Source organism: Lepidochelys kempii, chromosome 3 (genome assembly GCF_965140285.1).
Source record: "Lepidochelys kempii isolate rLepKem1 chromosome 3, rLepKem1.hap1, whole genome shotgun sequence".
NCBI lineage: Eukaryota > Metazoa > Chordata > Testudines > Cheloniidae > Lepidochelys > Lepidochelys kempii.
The window spans coordinates 120,721,685-120,742,726 of NC_136382.1; the positions used below are offsets into that span (position 1 = coordinate 120,721,685).

General features: G+C 39.9%; 1 protein-coding gene across 10 annotated transcripts in view; it reads right to left on the reverse strand.

Moving 5' to 3' along the window:
- Positions 1 to 21,042, reverse strand: part of SERAC1 (serine active site containing 1) — a 46,760-nt gene that overhangs the window by 25,409 nt on the left and 309 nt on the right. For 2 of the 10 annotated variants that reach the window (XM_073337787.2, XM_073337788.2), the window contains exons 1-6: positions 20,761 to 21,014; positions 10,608 to 10,699; positions 8,989 to 9,025; positions 8,406 to 8,542; positions 6,386 to 6,475; positions 5,212 to 5,340 (exon numbers count right to left, since the gene is read on the reverse strand). In XM_073337787.2, the coding sequence (XP_073193888.1) occupies positions 5,212 to 5,340; positions 6,386 to 6,475; positions 8,406 to 8,542; positions 8,989 to 9,025; positions 10,608 to 10,699; positions 20,761 to 20,810 (535 nt within the window). In that variant the 5' untranslated portion in view covers positions 20,811 to 21,014. Of the gene's footprint in view, positions 1 to 5,211; positions 5,341 to 6,385; positions 6,476 to 8,405; positions 8,543 to 8,988; positions 9,026 to 9,611; positions 9,836 to 10,607; positions 10,700 to 12,167; positions 12,676 to 15,380; positions 17,332 to 20,760; positions 21,015 to 21,042 lie in introns of those variants that run through there. The other 8 variants (XM_073337780.2, XM_073337779.2, XM_073337781.2 and 5 more) reach the window with 8 other exon arrangements.

The following is a 21,042-nucleotide window of genomic DNA, read 5'->3' on the forward strand; positions in this document are numbered from 1 at the left end:
AAATAGAATTACAGCTGTAGGACACGGAGAACTGAGAATGCAGGAATAATAAGGATAAAAGGTATTCCAGAGGAAACTGAAGAGAGAAACCTGCTGGACATGTTGGCTGATATTTTCCATTACATATTAAAACTGAGCAATACAGATTGCATTCATACTGAGAAGGCTCACAAATCCCTATTCCCCAGGACCCCAGTAGGCACCAGACCAAAAGATGTGATTGTCTATCTACAGTACTATCAAGAAAAGGATAAAATACTGAGGGCAATGAGGGAGAGAGCTGAACCGCTGATGTTTCTTAACCAGCCGTGACCCTAAAAACATCCCTATACAAAAAGGCAAGGGGCTTCCTGGTATCTACTAATGAGTTTCAGCTGGCCTGACCAGCTCAGTGTATCCAAACTCAGTACTGTTATAATCTGTATCTAAAAGGTGTCACGTAATACATCATTCGAAAACTAATAACTGACTGATCATTAATATTCTTGTGTGATGTATGTAAGGCCGACCCACAAAGGACTTTAAACCAGTCATGTCAAGCAAATTGATAACAGGTTTTATCCAGACAAAGGCAAGAGGCCAACACCACAAACCAGGTATAACACTAGTAAGCCAAGCGCCAGATCCTGCACATGGAAAGCAAATGATCAGGATGCGAGAGATCAAAGACTTTGGTAAGTGCATTCCTCCCCCTCACCACCATGAAGAAGGAATCTGGATAGGAACTCTTGCTGTCAGCTTGGTTCCTGTGAGAAGAAGCAAGAAATATGGACACAAGGAAAAATTCTTCATTTCTGGGCTTTTGGGGTTCTAATAAGGCAAACAAGGAGGCGAAGATCCCCAGAGTTATTCTGGGTAGCCGTGAAAGACTTTTGGGAAACTGGAAGAAAACTGTATCTCTGCTACTTTTTGAAATTATAGACTGTGACTAACCTGTACATATATTTTTATCTGCTTTAACCTCTCAATAACTCATTTATTTTTCTTAGTTTACGATCAGCAATGAATTGGCTATCAGCAGTGTTTCCAGTGTAAGATCTGGGATGCAAGTCAACCCGCATGAGCAACAGATCTCTTGGGATTGGGTATAACCTGAATATTTTATGATTTTTGGTGTAAGTGACCAATTATCACTTAGTCCATCTTGTCTGGGTGGCAAAATAGACTGGAGTGTTTAAGGGGAGTCTGTGATTCCATTATAAGACTATTGCAATATCTTGGGAGTTCACATTTGGTATTGGGTTAGTGAAATCTAATTATAGAATATAGTGGCACCAGTTTGGAGTGTCTGTCCTGCTTTGGACAGTCTACCCTGAGGTAGGCACTCACAGTTGTGAGCCATTCCAGACAGCATGATATCAGACATACACAAATTCAACGGGCTATTCATTCGTATCAGAAGTTGCAGGGAGAGATGATTTGCATTGTAAAATCCAAGGTCCCAGAGGAAGTCTGATGGAACAGTGAACTGAACAAAAATCTCCCAGGTCCCAGGCTAGTGTCCCAACTACCACAACATCCTTCCTAATTATCACTCACAGATATATTGTTTACTTTTCATATTGAGATGAAAGCAGCATGACACTGTCTTTGACACACTGGGCTCAATCTCCACTTCTTGCAATAGCCACTGATGGCTGCCATGTCTTGGTTCAGGTTGACCTCAACCTTTTTGACATTTCTGTTTCTTGAAGGTAGGCAGAGATTGGAGGATTTTCAATGTTCAAAAACGTTGTGGCAAGAACAGATTCCTGAGGGTGTATGTTCTTCTGGATCCTCCAAGTGCTCAGTTTATTTTCCAGCATCGCTTGTAGCTTTCTGTTTCAAAGCATCTTTTCTGTAGACCTAACAACCCATCAAGGTAATATCTTTGACATCGGTATCATCATGCTTTCATCTCAATCACATGAACACTTCATGAGAACTCAACATCTTCTTGAATGGAGAATGATTGGCACAATATCCGAAGTCAGTATATCTAGGAGTAAGTTTAACTTGCACACTTGCCTATCAGGACCACCTTACCAAGGTAGCTCAGAAGATTAAGAGCAGAAAGGGTCTCTTATATAAACTTGCAAGCACAAACTGGGGTGCTAATGTGCAGACACTGCACAGCTCGGCATTAGCTCTCTACTACTCAGATGGAGAATACTGTGCTTCTGAGTGATTAGACCCACCCCACACAAAGCTAGTTGATGTACAATTGAATCAAATGATGAGAATAACAACAGGACTATGAGACCAACACACACCAAATGGGTACCAGTCCTTTCTAATATCCTGCCTCCTAACATCAAGTGTTCTAGTGCAGCAAAGAATCTCCTTTGACAAAACCCCAGAGATACTACCACTGCCAATTTTCAAAGACATATAGGAGGCGCCTTGTCACCATCTCATTTGTAGAAGACTAATCTGGACTACATTACTGAGCATGTCCATGGCGGTCAAACTGTGGTGAGCAAAAGGGGAACATGCTGCTCTCTCTGTAAGAAACTCCCTCCTCAGGGTGGGACTCAGCTTGATGAGATTTTGCCTGGCTTTGAGCTGCCACGCCACCACTGTTGCAAGCTCAACCATTTCAGATGTGGGCTGGTGAGGTGTGTGGCAAATGACCACACCTGGAGACTCAGGAACAGCCCTCTGCATAGCTGCAGATGCACGCTTACTGAATGATTGCTATCTTGTGATGGTCTGTCAGGAGGACTTTCCAGACTCATACTTCTGACCCCAAAGTTACAAAATGGCTAAACTATGTGTGATGTTAACTAAGCCCTTTTGACATTTTTCTTTTTTCTGACATACACCTCTGTTTTATTTCCAGACTTTATATTTTGTATTTTGAACTTTTTTCCAATCTTTATTGTACCACTTGTACATTTGCTAATATAATAATAATGTGCATATGTGAAAGTGAATCTTTATTTACTTACTTTCTTTATTCTATTTTGTTTTCCAAACTTACCAAACATCTGTTTGTTATTCAGACATAGAACCACAAGTGAGGTCTGACATTTTAACATTCAGCAATTTGAGTTATATATGTATAAATAAGGCTGTACGAAAGTGGTGATTTTTGGTTCAAAAGTTGCAGCCACAGTTTTTTAAAGTTATAATTTTGGTGCAGAGCCAAATTTGAGTGCACCAAGTTCCAGTGCCACTCACTCAAATTTGGGCAGGGCACCACTCTGTCATGACTGCAGGGATGCTGGGCCAAATCTGAGTGACTGGCATTGCGACCTCATGAACAAGTGGCATTGCAACACTACTCAAATTTGTGGCAACTATAAAAAGTTACAGTATGTGTTAGAAGTTGTGGTTTCCACAACAAGATAGTGGCCCGCAATTTTTGGACACCCTTACGTATAAAAAGAATTCAGGGGAAAGTATATTATATTCCCAGTTCACACAACTCAAACACAGCTGAACAGATCTTCAAACTTTAAAAGTAAACTTGAGCTTTGGGCTATGATCAGAAAGACAGTAACAGTCCCAAAAGGAGAATTTATGGGGAAAAAAAACTGAGTGAATAAAAACAAGGTATTAAGTCAAGATGCAAACTTAACATTTTATTATTGAAAAATGCTAAAATAGAAACGAAAATAAAGTCACCCAGTGCATCCTTTGCTGAAACGCAACCATCTCTGGGACTATGCATGACAGATCTACAGACTGGACACTTTAGTAATTGATTTTAAGTGCTGTTCCAGTCTTTCCTCAGTAGTAGTATTTGAATCCTTTTAAAGTGCATCTTCTACCCAGAGAGAAATAAATCAACAGGAGAAGATTGGAAAAGGATGCTGTACTTAATATAAGATTTTAAGTAAAATGGCTATCCTACTTTGATAAACTGTTCATAATCTCACTCTTTTTTGCGTTCTCAGTTAATTCACTTTGCTTTGAGTTGTCAACCTAAGTGCTGAAAAAGAGATACCTGATTGGCCTGGAGGTCATGTGCTAGATTCTTCCCTCTACTTGAGCTTTGGCATTGTAGCTGTATCTGTGGACATGGTAGAACTAAATGTACTGACAACACAAGCAGGTGTACGTTCCTCTAGTTCCCCAGCAAAAAATTGGAAAGCACATTTTTTTCAGGAGTACTATATGCTGTACATGCACCAGATATAGTATGACACTTCCCTTGCTATCCCCCAATATATCTGGATGTACAGGATTAGCTTCCATGGCCATAAGCATACTAAAAAAAAACCCTCAGAGCTCCCAAAATTCTACCACTAAAAGAAAGATTTTGGAGTGCAGAAGTGAAGGATAGAAGCATATGTTTTAGCATGGGTACCATGGCAAAGAATCCACTGATACCTGCCAAGCAATTCTACCGCATTTGCCAGAAATTGAGCTCTGAAAAAATAAGAACAGGAACCCTGGGATTTTCTAAGTATAAACATAATGTAAAGAATCTAAATAACAAAACTGAGCTTTTATTCTGCAAAGGGTAAACACAAGAAGCAAAAGCTCCTTTAACATAAAAGAATGTCAGCTATAATTTATAATACAGGAACATGAAGCTAAACTGGCCTTAAAAGAAAAGTTCTCTTAATTAAGTGTGGGGGAGGTTTCTACCTTTCTCTGAATTCACACAGACATTAAAAAGATACTTTAGGGTAGAACGAACGTTTTAGGATGATAATAGCATGAAAAATCTTTCACCTCCAGGCTGCCACATCAAATCTAGACCAAATTGGTAGTAACCCTTAATTGTTACTATCCAACAGCTCTTAAGTGGTCTTCATGAATTGTGTTTGATAGCCTGTTGTGGTGGCAGCTTGATGATGTCCATTTGTCCACTAGGGACAGGACTGAGGCTATCTTGTTGGTAGTCCCAACACACAGGTCAAAGAACTAAAAGATACAGAAACTAAGCTACCCTCTCTTGTCTAGATGAGGTCAAGGTTGAGGTACATCGGTGGGGCAGCATAGGGAAGCCTGCACTGCAGTCACACATGCTCTATCTGTTTTGTGCATATGTACACATAACTGTGTTTTGTGCATATGTTTCGTGCATATTGTGCCTTTAATCAGCAATAAATTAAAATTTAAATAAAAAAGTTTGAAAACCATTTTCAGAAAGAATATTTGCCTTCTCCTTTGGCTACCATCCCCTTTTCATGTTAGCATTTGCCAATGAACATAGAGCAGTTAAATGAGATTTTGTCATGTTTCAAAGATTGGTTAGGTTGTCACAGCATACATTACCATGCCAGTGACCACTCTCTGCCAGCTGCTGCACCGCCTGCAGTCGAATGGTTCTGTCTTCTGATTGACTTCTCTTCAAGAGGACCCACAAGGCACATTCATTATCTTCTGTAAATGTACTAAAATGTTCTTTATAAAAAAAAAAATCACATAAATATAATGTTAAAATTAATAAGCATTTCTCTTTCATAGTCACCTTCTTATTATCAACCAAAAATACTATTTCCTGGAATATTAATATGACTTAATAACCATTTATGGAACAATCATTTAATAAGTGCTACAATATCAAAAAATTGGTAACAGATCAGTAAACTGGAAGCAACATAATCTTCAGAAGACCATGGCTAAAATCCTGATCCTACTGAAATCAGTGGGAGTTTGTTTTCATTTAATTTAATAGGGCCAGGATTTCACCTCATCTTTTTATACTTTATATAGAGTGTTCAAACTGAGGATCTCAAAATGCTTTATTTATATTTAAGAACTGATCCTGTATAGTGCTTACCAACCATAACTGCCATTGGCTTCAGTGGGAGTTGGAGGTGATCAGCAACTCCAAGGATCTGGGCCTTAATCTACTGAATCACACTCACAACAGCTCTGTGAGGTACATATTATACCCATTTGGCAGATGGGTAAATGAGGGCAAAGAGAAAGTTATTTGCCCAACATGTCACATCAAGTTGATTGCAGAATCAGGAACTGAACCTTTGAGTCCTGACACCAAGTCCTGTGCTCTATCACACACACATACCTATTACGAAGAGGTTTCATTCCTTTCAATTAACACTAACAAAAATCCTGCTGAAGAGTGTCACACACTCACACCTAGTTCCTATAATGAAAAATCTTCCAGGACTTCTTCACCAAACAATGCTTTTGGCATCACAAAAGTCTTAAGCTTCAAATCAATTCTGAAAGAGGATGCAGAATTCTGTCCTAGCATGTGTCTAACATTTGTTATAAAAACATAATGCATATAACTTTCCTTTGAACAAACTGTTTGTAAAACTGGCATGAAATATTACAAACATGTAGGAATATTATAACTACAAACTAGTATCAGATACATAAGAAAAATGCTTCTATTTTCTAAAGGTAATAGATTTGTTCTTTTCTAAACATGAATATTAATCACAGACAAGCCAACATTTCCACTCTTAATACCTACCATCAAAAGGTCTCCGGAGAATTTTAGCTTCAGTTTCTAGTATTTTCCTCACTACTTTATGAAGTTCTTTTCTTGCCTTGTATAGGATTCCTATGAAAATATTATAGGCTTATTCAAGGTTGATCAGGGAATTGTTGTAGTATTATGCCCAGGAACCAACAATCTTAAAGGTTTTAAAAGAATCTCTTCAAACAGTTACTATAGGAAAATATTGTACATTTCTCTCTTTTGTATTTTAGGTTATTCTCTTTACATAGGTATGCTTCCCACTAAGGTCAAAAGAAAAATTAATGCACATATAAATAAGACAAAAGACTGTCATTTTTTTTCTTTAACTTGGAGGAGTGGCTTAAAGTCTCAGGCTCAGGTTTGAAATAACCAGTTTCCATGAAACCATAAATTCAAGTTACAGCAGAATTAAACTTAAACCTTTATCCTTTCAGAGTAGGCATTTTATTGTGTGTGGGTCTTTCAGATGAGGACTTGAGGTCCTATTGTCTCTGCCTGGACATTAAAGACCCTCCGGCACTTTTCACAAAAATAGTGATTTGTTACCAAAGCTTCTTTACACACTCACTGGCACGCTGCATGATTTGTGTTTATTCCAACCTACAACCAAGAGCTGCCTGCATGTCAGTGTTGCTGTAACTAAAATATTTAGTTTTATATTCCCTTTAATATAGTAGATCCATATTATTTTGCCTCTCATATTACTATATGAGAACTAATAGAAAAAGGAAATTCTTCCAAGTCTGTTATGCAATATTTCTATGGACTGAGATTAAGACTGTCAATCTCTACGTCGACAATGACACCATTCATGTTCACCACTTAAAATGTAAAAGAATAAAACCAATGTGTGCAGGAGGAGAGAGATAGCTTTACCAGTCTAAAATTGTATTTATTTAAACAGCCTGTTAAGTTCTGAAGCAGTTGCCCAACTTTTCAGTTAGAAAGATGCTTTATTTAAAGGACGACAGGGTTTTAGTTTTTTTGAAATAATTTTTTTTTGCAAATTACATTCAAAAAGATAAAAAGCTCAACTAACATTTTCTATATTAGAGAATTATAATAACTTCATAGTGCTTTTTATTTATGAGATAACAATCATATTCTGAGCCACAAACTCTGAGGCCAAATAATATGGATAAGGTATAAAAGCACAGAAGTGGTTTTGTTACAAGATTAGATCAGTACTCTAACACTTAGGTTATACAAGAGATGAAGCAACTCCAGTTCCATTTTCCTAATAAGAATGATAACAAGGCTGTTCTCAAGGGTCCATGAAACAATGTCAGTTTAAGTGATCAGCAGTTATACATATGTGTCAGATGACGCTCAAAAAAATAAAGGGAGGACAATGAATAGATAATCATCTTTACCATTTGCCTCTGGAAGAGGGAAAATTGAATTCATACCTTGTGCGATGCAAGATAGCACAGCTGAACAGTATTCAGCACCGACAGTTGCATTTATTACTGTCGAGATCCTCACCCACACTCCAGCCCCTGTGTGCCATGTCAAAGAGCCAGAGAGGCATATAAGAGCCCTAAAAGCTCTGTACCCAGATGGGGCAGGAATCCCTAGGTACAAGCACTGTCAAAAACGGCAGTGAGGCTGCCACCTCCAAGGACCCCTTTGTAAGCCAGGGTGAAGGGCATGTGCTGGGGTGGGAGGGGATCTGCCAAGGGTGGGACTGCAGCATGTGGGGCCGTGGAGATTCCAGGTAGCCCTGGGAGGCTGCTGTGATTTAGACACGTTCCAAGGGCGGTCTACATTATGTCAGGGGCCCTGTAGCAGCCTAGGATCAGAAGTGCACAAGGGTGGTTTAATGTCACCTTATCTCTGTCCCACACTGGGCTATGATTCAATAGAAGAATCTCACATTATGTTTATTATGGGACCACGCAGCGTGACCAAATTCTTTTTAGTTCTCTTTTACCATCCCAGTGACTCACGCATTGTTTGAAAAGCTGCTCTCTTAGTTCTGTCTCTCAGCACACAATCTTACATAGCTTACCTTGACATTCACTGGGATCTAAAGAAACTGTATGTACATAAATATAGGACTTCAGTTTCTCTTGCTGTACAACGTGAGTATCAAGTGTCAGTAACTTCTTTAGGGCCAGAACTTCATATGTAATAAATACGAAACCTCTTAAGAAAAAGAAAAGAAAATGGAATATAAATACTGTATTAGTCAAAGAGTTTAAGGCAGAAGGGACCACCATATCATCTAGAAATACAAATGCAAAGAATGAAGACGACAAATATAGGTTGAAAACTGTTTTAAGGTAAATCATCATTTGCTCTATAGAGAATATATTTTATCAAATACAATATACGCATTTGATCTTCTTTGTAATCAAGTGTTTGACATGTTGCAGGGACCAGTATAGTGTCTCAAATAATCAGGGCAAAGAAAGAGAAGTGATCTTAATGGACAGTACCTCAAAATATGCAAAGATGTTCAGTTATCATTTTAAACTTAAGGTACTTCATGTTTAAAGATTATTTAGCAAGATCCTTTTTTGGGAAGTGACATAACTTCAGATATAAATAAAAGATATAAATTAGATGAGTAATTGTTAGTTACAACTTACCCGAGAATAAGTGATCCAGTTAATTTTGAAATTTTTCCTTAAACAAACAAAAAACACCCAAAGTCAAACAAACTGTGTGCATACAAATTGTTATTAAAAAGTTAAGGCATTTGATCAGTTCTGGATACTGTACGTCAAAGATTATAAAAATGTTAAAGAGGAATAGAGCAGGCTTTTCACGCTCATTTTTCTGTTTCTGACTCCATGTTTTCAGTAGTTGAAAACTAATGATAGATTTTACATTCGACATTCTTCCCCTCTAGTTTTAAATTACAAAACCCCTGCTCTCACAGCTAAATAAACTAATAAATCTTTTGTTACTGACAGTATATCAGCAGCAGGTGATCAACAATATGGCTTGTACTGAACAGTTGCCATAAACTATGAAGAAGATTCCTCCTTTAAATAAATAATTTCATTGAGATCTCTGCTGTGTGGGGGTGAATACAGGAATATACATGCTCTTATCTGTTAAGCCTTGCAAAGGTGTCTCATAGGTTTTCTTTACAGAAATTCAGTCAAATCTCATTCATCTAAACAGGACAGCTGACACAGTATTTGGCACTTATAGTGCTTTACACTTTAATTCTAAGGACACTGGCCAGGACTAAGGCATCTTATACCTGGACAAGGTGAACCTGTTTTTGGATTCCATTGGAGCCAATCGAGAGAGTCTGTCACAACTGAGAGGAGCGAATCCCAATACGACATCTCTCATCCTCTCAAGAATAAATTTCCTTGGGAGACTTGCCCCACCTCCTACTCCACCAGGTTCTGCCCTTGCAGGGAAGTAGCATGGAGCAGGCTTCTCAAAGATTTCTGGTATGAAAACAAGAAGCAGCTACATGCCAGAAAAGTTACTGACAGGGAAGGTAAAACAGGCATGAAACACGAAGTCTGCTATCTATCAAGAATGGAAGTATCCAGTCTTCAATGCTGGGGCAGAGAGATTAAGAATCCAGAGGGCTCTTCTTCTAGAGGGAAAGCAGAAGGAAGGTAGAGAGTAAGAAAGAAGAATGGTAGGCCTACTGCCAGCAGGCAGGCAGGAAAAGAAAACAGAAGCTACGTTTACTCAAATGTTGCCCCTTGCTTTAAGAATCTCAGGATAAGTTTGTTCCTATGGTTCTAAGGTGAAAAAACCTTATTGAACGAGGTCAATTTATGGCAGCTTAATGAGATGGTAATTTTTTGGAGACTGCCATTTTGTGTTCTAAACATCTTTCGGGTTTTTTTTCCCCCAAATAAATTACGTTTCTAGCCTTTCTGGTTGTGAAGCTTATCCTTTGTGATATGAAGCATTAACCAGTGCAGAGCTGTCTGTCTGAGCAATGCTAGCTACTCCACTCATGTCAGTGAAGTGTTGACGCTGACGCATAATAATTATATTTTAAATGACAGCTCTGTTTGCCAAGGTCAGTGATGGCAATACTCTGGAGGTATGGGAGAGAGACTGAAAACATGAACATATCATCTCCAAGTCTTTTGGGGTTACAAATGGTATGTAGACCTTCCCAATATCATCTTGTGAAGTCCAATCCATAATTTAAATACACAGCTTACTGTAGCAACACAGTCATTTTTATGAGCTCTTCAAGTTGATATTTACAGAATTCACTTACTGATATCTTTCCACAGCAGATCACTTTTTGTGATTGGACCAGAAGTTCCTATTCTTCTGCAGCAAAATACACAATAAGCAGCCAACGACATTCTGTAGACATACAAACAAAAATTATTAATTTAGGTAATATAATTAAAAACCTGCAGCAAATTTCTGTGTCTTTTGCCCTCAAGATTAGAAAAGCATTATTCATTTATACTGAATACTAAAGTGACAGACAGCTAGAAACTAAGAAATCCATAAATTACTGCATTTGGTAGCTTACATTCAGTGCTAAAAGTTTAACACAGTGCTTTATAAAACAGTGTGTTGCAATTGATTTTACTGTGCATATTTTTCAAACTACCTCTCTCCTCTAGTAAGTCTCCTTTGCTGCATCTTAGTAGCTATTCATTAAGTACCATATAGTTCCACAACTCCATAAAGTCATTACTCTGTATCATACATGCCTTTCAACCACCAATATGTAATAATCTCATTGTTCTTAATGTTCAGAATTTAATTTGTTTTAGGAAATTGATCTATACAACCATCTGCTCGATGGGGCTTTCAACAACAAACATTTACATCTTTGAAAGATATATTTCACAGAAACTGTTAGAAGTCTTCTGCTGTTAAAAGAGTTATGATCAAGTCAACAGTTTTCACATGAAGGTCACAATGTTCAAGGTAATCGTGAATCTGAATAGAGTCCATGAGGAGCCCACACTGCACTGACCCTGCAGCACCAGCTCCTGTCCTGTGGGGCTCAGTCCAGGTCCTGGCTCTGGGTGTTGCAACACCTCTCAGGTTTGGCCCTTCCGTAGATGGAAATGGAAGGGTGACTTGGCCACATTTGATTAGCACTGCAACCTAGCTGCACATAGGGTCACAACAGCACTCCAGAGCGGCACATCCACCTTTCTGTAGACGGAAACAGAGGGGTGGATGCACCAAACCTGAGTGGTGCTGCAACCACATGTGATAGGTTGCAGCACCCAGAGTGGGGAGCTGGGCCCAGCTCCATGGGACAGGAGCTGCTAATGCGGGCTGAAGGTAGGGTGTCTCCAGAGATAACATGCTTGTTAACAGCAAATATACTTTTAAATAAATAATATATAGAGGTGAGAAACAACAGACCTCAGCCCTACTGTCCCTCTGCAAATTTGTGCTCACAGAGTCAATCCTTTAACTCTCTCTAAAAGTGCAAAGTTTCAAAAAGTTCAATGAATTCTTCGGGGCAGAATAGATCTGGACAAGGGGAAGAAGTCTGGAGAGAAATGTGAGAAGGGAGGGACAGGCAGTAAAAGCAAAAGTGAAACTGTTTGAGCAGCATATTCCAAAAGTCTTGAGGTCTTTCTGAGTGTAGCCTTCTTTGATTTGAGATCTACCATACCATTCACTCATGAGAAGGGAAAACCGATAATGGCAACAGGCCGTAAAAGAGACCCAGTTTGGGAATAAGAACCGTTCAAGAAATGTATGTTTGCTGATGATGTTTTAAAGAAAGTCACACCAGTGAACTGATGGAAGTCAATTAAGCACTTGGATTCAGAGACTGTTGAAGTGATAATCTCACTTTTAACAGCAGTAGCTTCTTCTGCAGGTGTAGAAAGAATATTTTCTTCCTTTGGACTAATTCATTCCAAATTGAGAAATAGTTTGGGACCTGAAAAAGCAGGAAAGCTTGTTTTTCTTTTCCAGATTATGAACAAACAGGAAAATGAAGGTGAAGACGACTGAGTTAGTTGCAGAAGCCAATATTTTAAGTTTCTCATGTTGACCTGGCTGACATAGTATATTTAATTTTTGCGGGTTTTTTAAAATATTTCATTTAACTATTTTAGTTAAAACAATTTTAAAAAAACAAACCTGATTTTAAAAAACTTGAATGTTTAACTAAATTCACAAAAAGAAAAGGAGTACTTGTGGCACCTTAGAGACTAACCAGTTTATTAGAGCATAAGCTTTCGTGAGCTACAGCTCACTTCATCAGATGCATATCGTGGAAACTGCAGCAGACTTTATATATACACAGAGAATATGAACCAATACCTCCTCCCACCCCACTGTCCTGCTGGTAATAGCTTATCTAAAGCTTTATCTAAAGCTTATCTTTAGATAAGCTATTACCAGCAGGACAGTGGGGTGGGAGGAGGTATTGGTTCATATTCTCTGTGTATATATAAAGTCTGCTGCAGTTTCCACGATATGCATCTGATGAAGTGAGCTGTAGCTCACGAAAGCTTATGCTCTAATAAATTGGTTAGTCTCTAAGGTGCCACAAGTACTCCTTTTCTTTTTGCGAATACAGACTAACACGGCTGTTACTCTGAAACCTAACTAAATTCAAAAATTCATATGCTTGTTTTGTTAAAATATTATGTTTGCTGTTGAAGAAAAAAATGCAGAATACATAACACTGTTGTTTTAGTTAAATAAAACAATTTAAATGTCTGTCTGCTGATGTTCTCCTCCTAATTCAGCATGGCAAGAAAACACTCCAAATATTAATGATTAACCTGTTGAATTGGAGATAGTTCATCTCCCCATGACTTCATAAATATCTACTTCAATTACCTTTGGTAAATGAAATAACCAAACAATCATTCATTTTTTGATATAGCTGTAAAACTAATCTGAAAAGCTTTCAAAATAAATCACTTTAAAAATGTATAGTGTGTACCTTCTAAAAATGAAACCTCCATCTCTCTCTGAGTTGTGAAGAATATGTATTAAGGTTATAACAACCAACAAGAATGCACTTTTATGTAGAAATCCATGATTAAATCAAGTCTTCCCAACTAGTGATTTAAATCAAATCCACCCTGGTTTCTGGCCAATGGGAGCTGGGTGGGGAGTGGGGGGGTGGGGGTGTCTGCAGGCAAGTGTCGCACAGAGCCCGACCTGTTGCTGGCTGCTTCAGGGGTGCAGCGCGGTCCACAGGCAGGAAGCCTGATTCTGCATACCGGCTGCGCGGCTGACTGGGAGGTAAGTCTGTGCCAGAGGTAAGTCTGTGCCCCAACCCCATGCCCCAGCCCTGAGACCCCCCCAAACCTGGAACCCCTTTCTGCACAACAAACCACTCATCCCCGGCACCACCCCAGAGCCTGCACCACCATCCCAGAGTCCTGACCCCTCCCGCATCCAAACCCCCTGCCCCAGCCCTGAGCCCCCTCCCACACCCTGAACCCCTCATCTATCTATCAGTGAGTCTATCACTGTGGTATCCGAGTGCCTCACAAATATGTGACATACGTAACTACCATTATCCCCATTTACACATGGGGAACTGAGGCTTAGATAGCCACATTAAAATTTTCTCAAATATATAGGGCTAGTCTACACTACCACGCTACACTGGCGCAGCTGAACCGATGCAGCTGCGCCACTGTAGCATATCTAGTGAAGATGGGCTATGCTGACAGGAGAGCACTCTCCCATCGGCATAATTACTCTACCTCAACTAGAGGCAGAAGATATGTCAGCGGAAGAGTGTTTGCTGCCTACAGAGCGTGATGTGGACATCACTTTAAGTCGATGTAACATGCATCGCTCAGGAGGGTGGCTTTTTCCACACCCGTGAACGACATAAGTTACATCGACTTAAGCGGTAGTGTAGACAAGCCCATAGGGTTATCTCTTACTCCTCAAGTAGTACCACTGAAGTCAGTGCCACTACTCAAGAAATTAGGTGCTATTCAATGTAAGTAAGGGAATCACAATCTCGCCCAAAGTGATAAAGTGACTTGCTCAAGTAAGTGTCAGAACCGAGAACTGAACCAAGATCTCCTAAGTCCCTGTCTAATGCCTTAAGCTCCAAACCATTTTTCTTATGTACAAATGTGGTACACAGTTCTCTTAAACTGTAATAACGTTCCCTTGTTACCTCCAGAGAAAGAATAATATTGTCTCACCGGGCCTGAATCGCCATGCACTACCCTTCTCCCCTAGTCCGTTGGAGCGATTTAATACTGCTTCTAGCAGAGTTAACTCCTGTGCAGATCTAAACTTGGAAATCCAATGGTATTTGAGTAGCTTCTGCACAGCTCCACTCTATTCTTCACACAAATTTTGAAGAAAACTTCAAATGAAGTGCAATAGTGTCAGTGACACAGAATTTGACTATTATTGGCTGTATTTGATGCAACAATAAGAGATGTGTATTCAGATTCTCTTTCATGTCTTAAATCTCATGCGGAAATCTCAGGATATAACACTAATTAAGATACATGAGAAGCATCACATATTGGGGGAAGCTGATTGTGTTCCCCCTACAGATGTCCCCTTTATGGTCATAAAGGGTCTAAGTGTTACAGAGTAAGTGTTACTCCTTCTACATATAATTTATATGGGACCAATTGCACTAATATCAGGGAAGAGACCAAGATTTAACTGCATTGTCCCAGCAGATATTCACTTGGAGGACAGAATTAACCTCCTTAAAATTAAAATAACTCCAAGATTTGATAATTTTTTTCAACATTTGCAAATTACAATACCAATAAAAATTAGAATATTATTCTACCAACTAAGTCTGAAGTAACACTAGGGCTCTGGGCAGTCTAACTGTTATTTTCAGACATGGATTCAAGAAGAGGCAAAGTGCTGTTGGCTAAATTAACTAATTATCATCTACATGGGGCTCAGAATCAGATCTGGCACAGAAACCTTATAAGAAGAGATGTATTGGTCAATAAAACTTTATTAAAAACTATCTTAAAGTAACTATCTTATTTCACTGACTGCCCAGCATGTGTCTTATTAGGATTAAACAAACAAATACACTCACAACCATTGGAAAACCAGAAGACAGAGTTAAGGTTGCAGTTCTCAGACAAGATGATGGAAGGCAAGTAGTTGAGGTTCAGAAGTTCGAACTGATGAGTTGAAGGCTGAATGACTTCATTACTTACTTTCCTTGGTTTTTTTGGTTCGTGTTGGTGGCATATGCAACCTAGCAACCTTAACCAAAAGTTTAAGGTGTTTTTTGTGGGGGAATTCTATATCCATATATAAAAAGCATAATTGAAGATTGAGATATGGCACATCCCCTGCAGGGAGTGGAATGAATCATTATGGAAAATATAATCAAGTTGTTCAGAAAGATTTAAAAAATGATTAATGAGAAATTGGTTGAATGGTTAATAGTCAAAAACTGTGTACAGATTCCTACATAGTATGTATATCGTATATACTATAAAAATTAACAAAATATTATAAAAATATCAAAAACTGTGTACAGGTTCCTACATAATATGTTCATATCCAGTTTCACAAGGAAGTGATGGGAATCCAGAAGAGATGTGTTGCCAATCATATTATATGTGGCACTTTTTACACAAGTGTGATTGTTCTGTGTGCATTACAGTTTGAATTTTGGTAATCAAATGGGTTCAAATGGATCCAATAAGACAAGAGACCCAATGGAGTCAATACATGGGAAGATCCGGCAATCCACTATCACACAATGGAAAACCACTCTGACTTTTGATCACAACAGTAATCAAATATATATATATATAAACTAATACGGAGCACTTTATGGCAAATCCTAATAGATGTTCAGAGTCTTTCCAGAATATTTGGAATATGTTTCTTCCAATGTAGTGATGGATTCCATAAGAATACTAAGGTAGATTCCAAACCTAGGATTATTGATAATACAGATATGGTATGCTACCTTAAAATATAAACAAAACAAAAATTATAATATGCCACTAGGTACACTGCGGTAACAACACAGATTTATTATTTTATTACAGGAAAGAACATAACGTAAGAATAGCCATACTGGGTCAGACCAAAGGTCCATCTAGCTAAGTATCCTGTCTTCTGACAGTGGCCAATCCCAGGTGCCCCAGAGGGAATGAACAGAACAGGTAATTATCAAGTCATCCATACCCTGTCACCCATTCCCAACTTCTGGCAGACAGAGGCTAGGGACACCATCCCTGCCCCCGCTGGCTAATAGCCATTGCTGGACCTATCCTCCATGAATGTATCTAGTTCTTTTTTGAACCCTGTTATAGCCTTGGTCTTCACAACATCCTCTGGCAGAGTTCCACAGGTTGACTGTATCATTATTGAATGATTATTGAAGACATTGTTGAAGACATTAATTTCTAAAATGCATTTAAAAAACAAATGAGTACTATCAAACATCTGTTCAACAATTAACTAATTATATTGGGAATATAAAAGTGCCTTTTAAATAAACAAGTGTCAAATTAATTCACCATATGACCACAGTTCTTACTAACTCAAAATGACAAACTAATGCATGCACACATTGACAGCACTCCCATATGAAAGGTCTTTATGGGCCTGATCTTGAGGGACGCTGAGCACCCGTAACTCCCAGTTAATTTAAAGTAATCTCCAAAGGGAAAAAAATAAAAATGGGCTTGTGCCCTTTTTTTGTATTTGTTAGTTTCTGATTAATACTGTTCCACTTCTTCCAAGAAAAAGAGGCAGTTGCTTGATGTGATGAGTTGGGGAGTCTTATCTGTACAAATTCTAATAATATGGAGTTGTTGCTATGAAAATTGTTATACCTCTATAGGGATTTCAACACTGCTGGCAAGACCCTGTCACATCTTCCCCAGACCAGCAACAATGGAGAGTCGTCAATCTTAATAATTATACTCTGACCGCACAATAATTATGATAAGGAGGGTTCCCAAATTAGGAAATGAGTTCTCTCCAACTTCCCTCAGCACAGGGCTGGAGAATGGAAGTTCCTGAAGCAGGACAAAGAGACAGATGACAAAAGCAGGTTATAAAAGTCGCACCAGGTCAAGACTTGTATAAACATAGGAAGTTGTGAGGGGAAGAGGATGAATCATAGAATCATAGAATATCAGGGTTGGAAGGGACCCCTGAAGGTCATCTAGTCCAACCCCCCGCTCGAAGCAGGACCAATTCCCAGTTAAATCATCCCAGCCAGGGCTTTGTCAAGCCTGACCTTAAAAACCTCTAAGGAAGGAGATTCTACCACCTCCCTAGGTAACGCATTCCAGTGTTTCACCACCCTCTTAGTGAAAAAGTTTTTCCTAATATCCAATCTAAACCTCCCCCACTGCAACTTGAGACCATTACTCCTCGTTCTGTCATCTGCTACCACTGAGAACAGTCTAGAGCCATCCTTTCAGGTAGTTGAAAGCAGCTATCAAATCCCCCCTCATTCTTCTCTTCTGCAGGCTAAACAATCCCAGCTCCCTCAGCCTCTCCTCATAAGTCATGTGTTCTAGACCCCTAATCATTTTTGTTGCCCTTCGCTGGACTCTCTCCAATTTATCCACATCCTTCTTGTAGTGTGGGGCCCAAAACTGGACACAGTACTCCAGATGAGGCCTCACCAATGTCGAATAGAGGGGAACGATCACGTCCCTCGATCTGCTTGCTATGCCCCTACTTATACATCCCAAAATGCCATTGGCCTTCTTGGCAACAAGGGCACACTGCTGACTCATATCCAGCTTCTCGTCCACTGTCACCCCTAGGTCCTTTTCCGCAGAACTGCTGCCTAGCCATTCGGTCCCTAGTCTGTAGCGGTGCATTGGATTCTTCCATCCTAAGTGCAGGACCCTGCACTTATCCTTATTGAACCTCATCAGATTTCTTTTGGCCCAATCCTCCAATTTGTCTAGGTCCTTCTGTATCCTATCCCAACCAAGGTCAGAGAAGGCATGATGGAGAGAGAAGGCCCAGTGTTTCAGACTATAAACCATGCACTGGAACAGAAAGACTCTAGATAGTCCCAAGGGACTCTGACCTAACCCCAAAGAATACTCTGAAGTGGTGAGAAAACTGAGGCAGGGAATTATATGAAGGGTTTATTATTTTTGCAAAGATCTGTATATGTCTCATGCTATTAAAGAGCAGAATTGTGAGTCCCGTGGAAAGTCTGTATGTGTTGTGTGCCACACCTTACCACATGGTCCTTGAAGAGGTAAACCAGAAGGCTCACACCTTCAGGTGGAGACATAGGAGAGGGTGTGTTTAAACAACAGGAGGATTGCCCTGGTTCTAGGGGCTGCACAGGGGGCCATGTGGTCGCAGCTTTCAGGAGGGGATCCTAGATAGAAGCTCTGCACCTCAAGTGCGTGCCTACAGATCCCAAGACATGGACCGTGCCTTGCCTCTGTTAAGACTGCAAATGCTTAAAATACTTGAGGATCCAGCAGCTAGGTAACCTCACAGCAGTCTGGCAAGCAGCCAGGAAGGGGACACTCAACTGGACCTGTGACACTTGGTTCCTTCCCTTCAGCTCCCGCAATGAAGCTTGGGTCTTCTGTTCCCAGAAAAACCTCTATAGTCCTGTCTATGCTAAGGAGGCTTTAGAAAAATTTCCTAGCATTACTAATATCAACTTAATTCAGCCATAGCATAGATAACAGCAGCAGCCAGCAGGCTATTTCCTCAGCACTGTGATATCTAATCCTGCACAAAATAAGCCTAAACTGGTGGAGGAAGGGGCAGAGTGAAGGCACTTTGTCTATATGAGCATACTCGGGTACAAGCTGAGCAGCAAATCTGGAGAGGGCAGGTGATTTTGCATGCCCCCCTCCAAGTTGCCTCTGACAAGGTGCTGAAAAGATGGCTGGCAGCTGGCACACTGTCTACACTACAGTTCTCAACATTGCTAACACCAGCTCCTCTAAACCAGAGTATGCATTCGCTTGATACAGGGCAGACAAGGCCTACGCTGACTGGAGAACTAGTGACAGGATGTCACAAGACTCAAGAGAATGAAAACTGAGCAAAATGAGAGTATCTATAAACTCTTCACCATAGGTAGAACATGCTACTTGAGTGGTTATTAAGAATTAAGTGGTTAAGAAAAAGATGCACTGCATTATGAAAGGTATTGCCTTTTTGTTGGGTCTCTCGAGACACGATCAAGTTTATGGTCTAATCCTACTTTCAGAAAGATTTTTATAATACCACTTGATCATAGTCTGTAATTGCAGTAAGCACAGTTAATCTGTAAAAGAAAACACTGCAGTTCCCCACAAGCATCAGAAATTTCATTTGAAAACACAAGGCTAAAGTCAATGTCATTCCTTTGTCTTCAGTGGGCCTTGTATCAGTCCCCTAAGGGGCAATATTGCGTAAGAGCTCAGAAGAACAAGACAGACAAGGTGGGTGAGGCAATATCTTTAATTGAACGAACTTCTGTAGGTGAGAGAGAGAAGCTTTTGAGTTCCACAGAACTCTTCTTCAAGCAGAAGAATAAGTGGTTACTCTAGGCAGGAGAACAGATCTGTCTCCAACCCAAAAGTGTAGTTAGCATTCTGCCTGTTTTCAGCACAGGGTTTAGGGCTGTCAACTGTTGGAATTTAGGACAAACATGATATTATGATAAGACAACACTCCCTTTGCCAAAGTTATTTGGGGTCCTGACAGTTTTCCACTAAAATCAGGAGAATCCCAGAATCTCTGGGATCATGCTCTTGGGCTGCAGGGAGGAAGAAGTATTAGTCTCAGACAGTTTTATAGCTATGAAACATCCAGATGTCACAACGACAAAGAGGGAACAACCAGACACTTTAAAGATGCCATGCAAAGGGCTGGGGGGGAGATGGGGGTTATGCCTTTTTACTTCTTTAAAACATGTTAATGAAATCTAAACGATTATTTTTATTTATGCTTTTTCCCCACCTCTTCTTCACATTATTCCTCTGAGACTCTACAATGGCCAGAAAACTAGCAAAGCAGCAGACAAGAGTCAATGGAGTGAAAGCTGAGCAACTCAGAGGGGAAGTGATTTTTAGTTAGGGTACTCAGGACTGGTTATTTTTGTTGCCTTCATTAAGTGCTATTTACCTCTCTCTCTATTGTGAAAACTACAGTAACTATTTATTCTTATCCTTTGGCTCCTATCTTTTTAACCAGGGCCTACCCTTATCCCACAACTGCTTACTTTGCTTAAGAGCCTTTGGTAAAGTACCTTGTCAAAGGTTTTCTGAAAGTCCAGTTACACTACATCCACTGGATCACCCTTGTCCACATGCCTGCTGATACCCTCAAAGAATGCTAATAAATTGGTGAGGCATGAGTCCCTTTTCCAAAAGCCAGGCTGACTCCCAACATACTATGTTCTTCTATGTGTCGAATAATTCTGTTCTAGTTCCAACCAAGTTGCCTGGTTCTGAAGTGAGGCTTACCGGCCTGTAATCGCCAAGATCGCCCCGGGAGCCCATTGCAAAAACTTCATTGAGCTTCTCCACCACAGCCTTGTCTTCCTTGAGTGCTCCCTCGGCACCTGGATCGTCCAGCGGCCCCACTGACAGTTTGGCAGGCTTCCCGCTGCTGTTGCAGTTTACAGTTTTGTTTGCTGTTAGTTTTAATCTTTTTTTCTAGTTGCTCTTCCCATTGTTTTCCGGCCTGTCTCATGACACCTCCCCACGATCCTGCCCGGCCCCCCCTGCGGTCCCCCCCCAGCACAG